Below are 10,217 nucleotides of genomic sequence, written 5' to 3' on the forward strand. Positions count from 1 at the left end.
TAAAATATATATATATGAGTGTAGCGTACGTAGATGCTGATCGGAACTGAATGTGACCGCAATGAATGTGGAAAACCGGAAATATGGGCAACCGCAAAAGGGAATTGGTCATTATTTGGGAATTGGTCATCAATTGGCATCACCTCTTACAATTCACTTCCTTACCAGCGCCATTAGGTCCGCCAGCTTGTTGTGTGATGAGCTACAGAATGTTAATGTGAGATGAGACAAGGAGATGGAGACTGGAGAGGAGAGGGGAGATGACGGGAGGGAGGGGTGCCTGAGGTAGGAAGGGGCGGGGGATGGATGGGGGGGGGGGGGGCTTGTGGGGGTAAAGGCGGAACAAACCGGTGTGCGCGGCTACATGCTGTAAACTGCTCGCCCGCACTGCAGATTATTAACCCTGCTGAGAGATGCTTACAGACAAGGTGGGTGAATTTGATCTATTTGCTCTTCACGAACATGTACCGACGTGTACACACCGGGACGCGATGTGTTACATTGTAGCATCATGTTTTGAGCATCTTTAGAGAGAGCGCGCGCGGAAGCAGCTCCTCTCATGCTCACAAAGGAAGAGATTACACACTCATACACGCGCGCGCACACGCAGCTAGTTGGTGCACTTTTATGTTTTGTAGCTGCATTGCTCTATACGTGTATTTCTCCCGGACCTGTCATGTACTGAGATGCATCTAAGCCCCATCAGCTAACAGGGCATCATGATGCTTACCTAATTACAATAAATGTGGGTTTGGACCCACATGAACGTTGCATATTGTCAGCGTGTAACCCTGAGGACAAGTGGATTTAAAGTTCCTCCCTCCTTGCTCATAGTCGTACTCCGCTGAATGAAACAATTTGCTTGTCATTTGAGTGAAGTAGTGAACATCCAGGAGGATAGAACTGAGGGATTTCCCTATCTAAAAATGAAAAGTGTCATCCAACTGTGGGACATAATCTGTCCGAATGGACTGGAGCCAAATGGCTCGGAGACGCCAGTGATTAAAATGCCATGCTGCCCCTTTAAATTGAAATTAAACAAAGTTATGATGGCTTCTTTGACCTGCACCTCACACAGCATTTGGGGTGTGGAAAAAGTTATTTGGGCAAAGTGGATGTCCCGCGGGACTATGCAGGGGAGAGTCCCAAGCTTCTCATCTCTGAGCCATTAAAGGCACTTTCCATCCCTGCTAAGAGAAATAGGATTGGCTTCACACATGAAGAGGAAAGCGAGAGGGTACGACAGGTAGACAAGGACAGGCTGCCACACAAAGGGCATGCGCACAACCTTCAAGAGAGTCTGCAGCAGTTTCAAAAATGCATGAAAATCATGTATGCATGAAGAGACATGCTCAGAAAGAGTCAAGTCATCGCAAATGCTAGAATTCATCTCGCATGTTGTTTTGCAGAGGACATGAGCAGTAGGCGTTCTGTATGGTAGCAAAGTGGTCTGACGCTACAATATTGCACATTTTGCAAAAAACTCATTTTAGTTCTGATTTTTGGCTCCTTTTTCTTTACAGATGATTTACTGTATCCCTTTTATGTAAGCATATTCTTATATAGTACTTGTTTGGTCAGACCATGATATCGTTATCCTTTTCCAATTGGGCACATTTTATGTACATTTGATAGGAACAGCAGTATTTCTTGTGGATGTACTTAATGGCGTATTTGTGAGATGTCAGCTCTGTTATTCAGCGTTTTTTCTGTCATTTGACACTCACATAAAAAGCTTGTTTCATTTTCTTGTTGCCTTTCAGGAAGACGGCAAGGAAGGTGTCTCTTTACCAGCTCCCTCAGGATCTCAAGGACACATCCTAAACTAGGCCTTCACTCACATAGAGTGTGAACTGAAGCAAGGGCTGTGGCGCTGCAACAAAATGAAGAGAAGTAAGCTGAAAAGGCAGAGAAAATAGTGCGCTCCTGGAAATTTACTTTAACATGGAACTGCTTTGAGAAGCAGCAAAATCACATTTTGAAATAAAAGCAAGAAACACGCAACAGGACCCGATCCTTGTTCATCAATGGCGACTGAGGCTCAAGTTGCCCACCGATTGTTATTTAAGTTCACATGCAAGAGTGCGGTCGCCCCTCGAACCAAGACGGGCTTGTAGTGTGTGTCATTTCTTTCCCAGATGCAGAACATCCTTGACCAAAACTTAGACATGGCTACAGCTTTACTAGCTGGTGAGAAACTGAAGGAGCTCATCCTGCCGGGCTCGTCGCAAGATGAAAGGGGCGGCGCCTTGGCCAGTCTAATGGTGCAGCTCAAACTGGAGCTGCCCTTTGATCGTGTTGTCACCATAGGCACGGTGATCATCCCCGTCCTGCTGGTCACCCTCGTTTTCACCAGGAACTTTGCAGGTGAGCGTGTTGTGAACTACTTTACATATTTTAGGTCAAGTTTGTAACAAAACATGAATTGGGATTTTGGGCTACACCCTGGGCCAATCACCAGGAGAGGAACATTTGATTGTGGAGAAAGACTAAATGTGATGTTTGGTCACTGCTGAGTCAGGCTTCTTGAAGAAAACATGCTATGTTTTATAAGCTACCTTGGGTGAGTTTTTGTTGTAATGCCTTTGGGCAACATTATTTCTATTAATTTGACTTGACATGAGGATGCTCGCACGTCTTTCAGATCTTGGCTCAAGCATTCTTGTTTAGAGATTGTTATGTTTTCAACATTCTCTGGATTCTTCGGTTATTTCACTAGCGCGGTGTAATTACACCAATTGGCCAAAGTCAACATGGATGGGCATTGTAGAACCGTGTTTCCTAGGATCTTATTTTGTATTGAAAAAAATATTACAGCACACCACCTGAAATGTCATAAACATATATATTGAAATAATGATGATCTTGTCCTAGTTTACTTCCAAATGTATCTACTCTGTTAGTGGTGTGCGATACTACAAATGTTGGTATCGATCCGATACCAAGTAAATACAGGGTCAGTATCGCCGATACCGATATTAATACCATTTGAAAATGATGGTATATAATTGTTATTTTTTTTAATTAATGTAGCTGTATTAAATATTCACAATCAATTTTCAACCTTTAAGTGTTTTTGTTTGCTTTTTTTTTATCAAAGTTTATTGATAAATAGAAAATACTTTATCAACAACCATAACAAAATATACATATCTTTTTTTACTTTCTTAAACAAAGTGCACTTTTAGGAAACTACAATTACAAAAAAATAACAAAAACTTCTGCCTTCATCGCTTCTTTTTAAAAAACAAGATGTTAAAGATTGCCATGCAACATCAAATATAAAACATAAAACAACATAGCAAAAATATGTATATATTTTCTTTTCAAGTACAATACTGTATGTGTTCATGCAATCTTCTACAAAGATGAGATGCTAAATCACGTGACTGCACACGATCGAAACACAGGAGGGGAGGAGGGAGAGCGGGAGCAAGTCTGCCTTTGGCTACTGTGCTATGCCTGTTATCTGTTTGACCAAACCGCAGCAGTGCATAAAAGAGCCAAACTGAAACTAAACTACTAGATCGATATTATAGTATATTATAGACCCAATGTCGATACTGGTTTGTTATCGATAATATCGATATTTGGATCGATACGCCAACCACTAATCTGTGTGCAATCTGAGCTGGATAATTTGAAGACGAAGTGTATATACTGATGTTTAACTGATCCGCCGAATCACTAGGGCTGGATATTGATTCTAATTTCCTCAATCGATTCGATTTCGATTCACAAGAGTTCCGTTTGATTCTATTTAGATTTTTCCTGGCTCGATTCGCTTCAGTTCGATCCGATGTCGATTAATTATGGAACATCAATTCTTCTTAAATGTCAAGGACATGATAAAACTCCACAAATTTTAAATTCCAATGTAAATTTTGCAGAGGCAGTAACTGGTAAAATGCTATAGTTTATTAATGAAAGTAACACGTGATATAATCACTACAGTGTTACTCAAACATTAACATCAGCAAGGATGAGATGAAAATATTTTCGCAATTCAAATTTTATAATTGTTAATATGAGTTTAAAAGATTTTGAATAGTCTTAAAGTGCAATAAGTCAGGTCTTTCATAAATGTAAGATACAACTTTTTAATTCATGTGAACAGTACATTTCAGGAAAACAGTTCGACACAAAAAAAATCCTTTAAAGCTCTATTTTCGTGTGAATTTATGGGAAAACAAGATATTAAAATAATCAATTCATGGTTTTGTGAATCGGGCTTAAAAAGGAAAATCGATTCAATATTGCTTATTCTTTTTTTTTTTAAACCCAGCCCTACCAATCACAAAATAACAATGAACAGGTAGGTGATAGGCAGCTGCGTTGGCGTCATCTGTTCCGCCTCCATATTCATAACTGACATACAGTAACACTCGCATTTTGACGATGCATTGGAGGCATTTTAGAAAATGTTCAAATACGATGGCATTTTTACATGTATAAAGACAAGCACTGTAAAATATGTGCCATAGTCTGGAGTGATAACCTCAATGACAAAATTACACTCTTCACACATTTAAATTACATATACCGGTAGTAAAATACTGGGATTGGTTGGCGACCAGTCCAGGGTCTTGCCCAAAGTTAGCTAGGATGGGCTCCAGCTCAACTGTGACCCTAATAAGAACAAGAGGTTTTAATGGATGGATGCAGTAAAATAAAAGTAGAAATACTATGAATGTCAGTTATCGAAGGCAATTGTAAGTGTTCCCTATTTGGTTTTCTATCCTCAGAGGAGTCCATATACTGTTACACACCACACAACTTCACCCGGGACCAGGCACTGTACGCAAGAGGCTACTGCTGGACGGAGCTGCGTGATGCTACACCTGGTGTGGAGTCTCACCTCTGGCCTTCACTATTTGAGCACAAGTTTCTACCTTACGCCCTTCTGGCCTTCACTGGTATCATGTACATCCCCGCTCTGGGCTGGGAGTTTCTTGCCTCTACTCGGCTTACGTCAGAACTCAATTTCCTGCTTCAAGAGATTGATAACTGTTATCATCGAGCTGCTGAGGGCCGTGCCCCAAAGATTGAGAAGCAGATTCAATCCAAAGGACCCGGCATCACTGAGCGGGAGAGGAGAGAGATCATAGAGAATGCAGAGAAAGAGAAGAGTCCTGAACAAAACCTCTTTGAGAAATATTTAGAAAGACGAGGCCAAAGTAACTTTTTGGCAAAGATTTACTTGGCACGCCATCTGGCTATCATCTGCCTCAGCTCAATCCCCATTTCCTACCTGAGCGCTTACTATGCCCGACAAAGACAAAATGAATTTACCTGCGCTCTTGGTGAGCTCCCGGACATCAGCAGCTATTCAGAGCTCAAGCTTCGGGTCAACTGTAAGCTGCCTGCTGTGCAGCTGCAACGAATCATGGCAGCAGTCGATATCGCTCTGCTCTGCACCATAAACCTTATTATCCTGCTTAATTTGCTGCATTTATTTGTGGTGCGAAAGTCCAACTTTGTATTTGACAAGTTGCATAAAGTGGGTATCAAGACACGGCGTCGTTGGCAGAAGTCTCAGTTTTGCGACATCAACATCCTGGCCATGTTTTGTAATGAGAACAGAGACCACATCAAGTCCCTCAACAGGCTGGACTTCATCACCAATGAGAGCGACCTCATGTATGATAATGTGGTCCGGCAGCTGTTGGCCGCTCTTGCACAGTCCAACCATGATGCAACACCCACTGTGAGGGACTCTGGGATCCAAACAATAGACCCAAACATGGATCCCTCGGATCTTGGAGTGGGAGAGATGCCTACGGAGCCGCTTGTCATCAAACGACCCCGCAAGAAGATTAAATGGATCCCAACCTCCAATCCTCTTCCGCAGTCTTTTAAAGTAAGTTGGGAATTGTATGTTTAACAACGCTGAGAAACTTGAAAGTAGTTCACAAATAGGGATTTAAGTAACAAAAAAACATCAACAGTGCATTAAACATCGCTATATGATGTAAATAATGGCTATTGTTTTTCTTCTGTGAAGGAACCTCTTACTCTGACACGTTTGGAAAATAATGCCAAGCCTGAAAAACCCAAACCGCTCAGACGAAAGACGGTAGCAGACAGTTTTATTGCGCCGCTTCTGGATACCAAGAGCACACAATATCCTGCAACAAAAGGTATTTCAATTTTCTTCACATGTTTTGCATTCCTATTTTCAGACAGGGCGGTACGGTGGGTAGCGGGTAAGTCTGTCTTACAGTTAAGAAGTTCTGGGTTTGATTCTCAGCTTGGGCTTGCATGTTCTTCCCGTGCTTGTCTAGGCTTTCTGTGAGTACTCCAGCATTCCAAAAACATTCATGTGATGTTCATTAAAGTCTCCAGGTTGTCCAAAAGAGTGAATGTGAATGCGAGTGTGCCTTGTGTTTGACTGTGGACTGGTCTAAGGTGTAGACCACCTCCTGCCCAAAGCAGCTTGGATCACCCTGTTATGGAAAATGGATACATGGATATTTTCATACAAATTAAACACAGTTCAGAGTCCAGCCTCAGCTCCTGTCCTTTATCCTTACTTTGGGCTCGGAGTTCGCTTCTCTATGCATCCCACTATGAGATTGGCTTTCTACTTCAAGAGATTAAGAGGGCTTTTGAGAAAGTGGATCACGTCGGCCTCGTTTATCTATAGAACAGAAGGAAAAAGATTATTGAAATGCTGTCTGTATCCCTGAGTACAACGTTTGTAAGATCTTATCAATGTCTTCGTGTCCTTGTAGATTTAAGTGGGATTGAGAAAAAGCACACTCGCAACTTCTCCCTGGATGTTCACCCATACATGCTGACCATTCGTAAACCAAAAGTGGAGATCACGACCACAGACCCTCTTCCCTCAGAGCACAACATGGATACAGTATATCTTGAAGGCACACACACTATTGTTCATGTTTCTAGTGCAGTTACAGGTAAGATTATTCGAGTCACTTTCTATATGCTTAGCTACCATCTCAGGATGTGAAAAGTAAAACTCTTAAATCCGCACTCTCATGATAGGCCTGGACAACTGTTTGCAAAAGCTAGTACAAAGACCATTAATCCCTATTTCCATCGTCAAACAATGCAGTTTGGATTAATCATCCAGTGGGCCTTGAAGAGGTTTGATGTACTCGTCGACAGAGAAGTAATTAATAGGGAATTGCCATTTTCGTGTAACAAAGGCAGTTACTTCATTTGACTCTCAACCGGTGAAACGGTGCCTGCCGGTGTTTGAAGCCCAGGTGTCGCTGGACAGCACAGGATTGTTACAATTAGGAAAGCAGTATAGAAAATGTATATACGGGGCCGTATGTCTACTGGTTACAATATCTGACATTACCTGCTGTCATGGGATCAATCAATCAATCTTTGTATAGCACTTTTTATACCCCAAAAAATAAATTCAACTCAAAGTGCTCTACTTAGTTTAAAAACAAATCCCCAATACTGACCCACAAAAAGGAAGTGCTTAAAACAAACATTCAAAACAAAGCATACAGGTGATCTAAGGCCCTTAAGGCTCAGCACAGGGAAACCTGGCGACGAAAATGCAATCTCAGGGGGCCGTCTGCGCCAGGAGATGGCCAAAAGCTGCGGCCGCAAGCCCAACCCCATCTTCTGCCGAGTGATAATTTCGTCTGTGACATTTTTTTGGTCATATTTTTCGTCACAAAAAAATGTTGCAGATGAAAATGAAACGAAAACTAAAATAGAAGCCATTCATTGAGACTATAACTGTGACTAAAATTGACGGACAATTTCGTCAACGACTAACACGAAAATGAAAACAGCACTGTGACGAAAATTCACACAATCTAATCAGAAGGAATGAAACGCGGGTGGGAGAAACGAACCACTCAGAAACTTCAGTTATTTACAATCATTGTGCAGCTGTAAGATTAATCGCAAACAATTATGCACGGTTTTTAATTTACAGTAGGTGAAAACTAAGTTATAATATTGTCAGTTCAACATGTTTCATTGAAACAATCAATAAAGACACTGTTGTAGGCCTAATAAATGTGTCTTGCGTGTTAAACTACAGTTACAAATAGGTGTGTTTTAATTTTCTGTATAAAAGTTGAAATGGATGCTGAAGGAAAATATCGACTAAACTGTCAATTTTGTCGACTAAAATTGCTCTTTTTTTCATCGACTAAAATTGGATTAAAACTAAAATACGAGATGACTAAATTATGACTAAAACTTAATTTTTGTCAAAAGACTATAACTAAAACTAAATTCAAATTTACTGTCAAGACCAACACTGCTTCTGACGCAGAGGGCTCTCTCTGAGGAAACACTAGAATTTTTTTTTTTTACTCATTTGGAGTTAATTTACGCTCAACATTGTATTGCATTTGTTTTCCAGAGAACAAGGTTTGCTCTCCAGAATCGACCACCACTGCCTTTTCAACGGTGACCCTGCCTACCAGCACATACGTAAACGGTGGTAGCCCCAACCCACCATCCAGTGAAGATCCCCTCAGTCCCAAACCCTCTCCCACTCCCAGGGAGCCCATCACACAAGTGGAGAATCTTGAGTCTCAGCCACCAACACTCACCAGAGCCCCGACACACCAGCTGCTGAGTATTCATCATACTCTCTTTGAGGAAGAAGAGGACGAGGAAAACCGTAGAGACAAGCTGGCAGGGAGACCAGGGGAACTCATCGCTGCAGGGGAATGCTAAAGGAAGAGATGGATTTCCTTCGTGATTCTGTTCTAGTCAACACTGTTCTCGGCACACATGACCACTTCGTCAATCATGTCTACTCTCATGAAGTCACACACTTTTATATGCTGGCTCGTTTGAGTGCGGTAGTACTGTACTATAGAATTGACTTTGAGACAAGTTTGTCTATGTGGCGATGTTAAGCAGAGTCTTACTGTAAGAACCGATGTCGCATTCATATCTCAGGATGACTGTGTACAATTCATCACCCACCAATGAAACCAGCAGTGATCAAATTCAACAGGGTGCTACAGAGCAGGGGTGAAACAGAATGATTGGATGAATGACTATAAAGGGTGAGTGATTTTTCTTTAAAAAAAAAAAAACACATGCAGCAAAGGGGACTGCATTGTTTCTTTAAAAAAAAAAAAAATTGAATTCATATATCGCTTTGTCCCTTTACTACAATAGCCAAGTAGACAGGTAGTTCACGCAATACAATCTTCGATCTGCAGAAGTAAATATGCAAAAGATCACATTATATTTGTGGCAATAATGTATGCGCTTACCACATCATATGTCACAGTCACTGTATTTGATGATGATGATGTGCTTGTGAAGTGTTTAAGCTGTAAAGTGCAACATGGCTTTGTCATCGACATTTCTTCACAACTAAGGATCACATTTGAACACTTGATACAAGTATATTTGCACGCCATAAATGATAGATCATGTATTGAGGGACAGCAAAGGAGCCAACTGCACAACACGTCATTTTCAGAGGAACTTAATATGTAAAGTTATTGATGCAGCACGTCCACAGAAGTTACGTTTTGTGGGTGTATTTAAAAGGAATTACTAAATGGTGAATGTAGATCACATGGGTCACTGGTACATTTGTTTGCTTACTCCGAGTAGGAATGATATGAAGTGGGGGGAAAAGAAAGAAGGTCATAGTATACTGTACATGTCTTCTAAATTTGTTTCTTTTTCACATCATATAAACAATCACCATATCACCGAATAAGGAATAGAGAAGGAAGAGAATAATGAAAGTTTCACTTATAATTTGTAGTATAGTAAAGTACCAGTAAGCCTACATTAGCACTTTACATCAAGTACAATGAGGAAATAATAATAATAATAATAATAATAAAAGCCTCATAGAGTACATGTTAATATGAGAACAGGAGTATGACATGACCTCTATTATTGAAAACATAAATCCTACGTTTAGCTCATTAAAACTTGTGTGAAATGAGTTCTCAGTTTTATCAATAACATTGGATAATACGAATCGAGAAGCACTTTAATTAATAAGACTTGTCGCACACATTTACCAAGTTCAAAAGCCACTCATGCTGCCGTGTGTACAATTCACATTAGGACTGTGGTACGGAATTAATTATATGGCAGGTATTAGGATCTGTGTGGATAAGTAATCATATTGGTGACTGTAAATTGCTAGAAATGAAAATAAATTAAAATGATTGAATACACCAGCGGTTTTCAACCTTTTTTCAGTGACATACCCCATGTAAAATATTTGTTTT

The 10,217-nt window shown here is 40.6% G+C and overlaps 1 protein-coding gene across 1 annotated transcript; it reads left to right on the plus strand.

The window, feature by feature from the left end:
- Nucleotides 1-295: 295 nt before the first annotated feature.
- Nucleotides 296-10,163, plus strand: panx2 (pannexin 2). The gene is made up of 6 exons (XM_086074805.1): nt 296-428; nt 1,764-2,367; nt 4,746-5,860; nt 6,005-6,140; nt 6,735-6,920; nt 8,363-10,163. The coding sequence occupies exons 2-6, from the start codon at nt 2,139-2,141 to the stop codon at nt 8,680-8,682; spliced, it is 1,986 nt and encodes a 661-aa protein (XP_085930931.1). The 5' UTR covers nt 296-428; nt 1,764-2,138; the 3' UTR covers nt 8,683-10,163.
- Nucleotides 10,164-10,217: the final 54 nt, after the last annotated feature.

The sequence above is a fragment of the Leptonotus elevatus genome, chromosome 4 (genome assembly GCF_054856555.1).
Source record: "Leptonotus elevatus isolate MCC_2025b chromosome 4, RoL_Lele_1.0, whole genome shotgun sequence".
Classification (NCBI taxonomy): domain Eukaryota; kingdom Metazoa; phylum Chordata; class Actinopteri; order Syngnathiformes; family Syngnathidae; genus Leptonotus; species Leptonotus elevatus.

Bases quoted from the DNA above. Each gene is read 5' to 3' on its own strand.
- panx2 (XM_086074805.1), top strand. From the start codon at position 2,139: ATGCAGAACATCCTTGACCAAAACTTAGACATGGCTACAGCTTTACTA. The intron at 5,861-6,004 runs GTAAGTTGGGAA...TCTTCTGTGAAG, and splicing joins CTCTTCCGCAGTCTTTTAAA to GAACCTCTTACTCTGACACG. The intron at 6,141-6,734 runs GTATTTCAATTT...GTGTCCTTGTAG, and splicing joins ACAATATCCTGCAACAAAAG to ATTTAAGTGGGATTGAGAAA.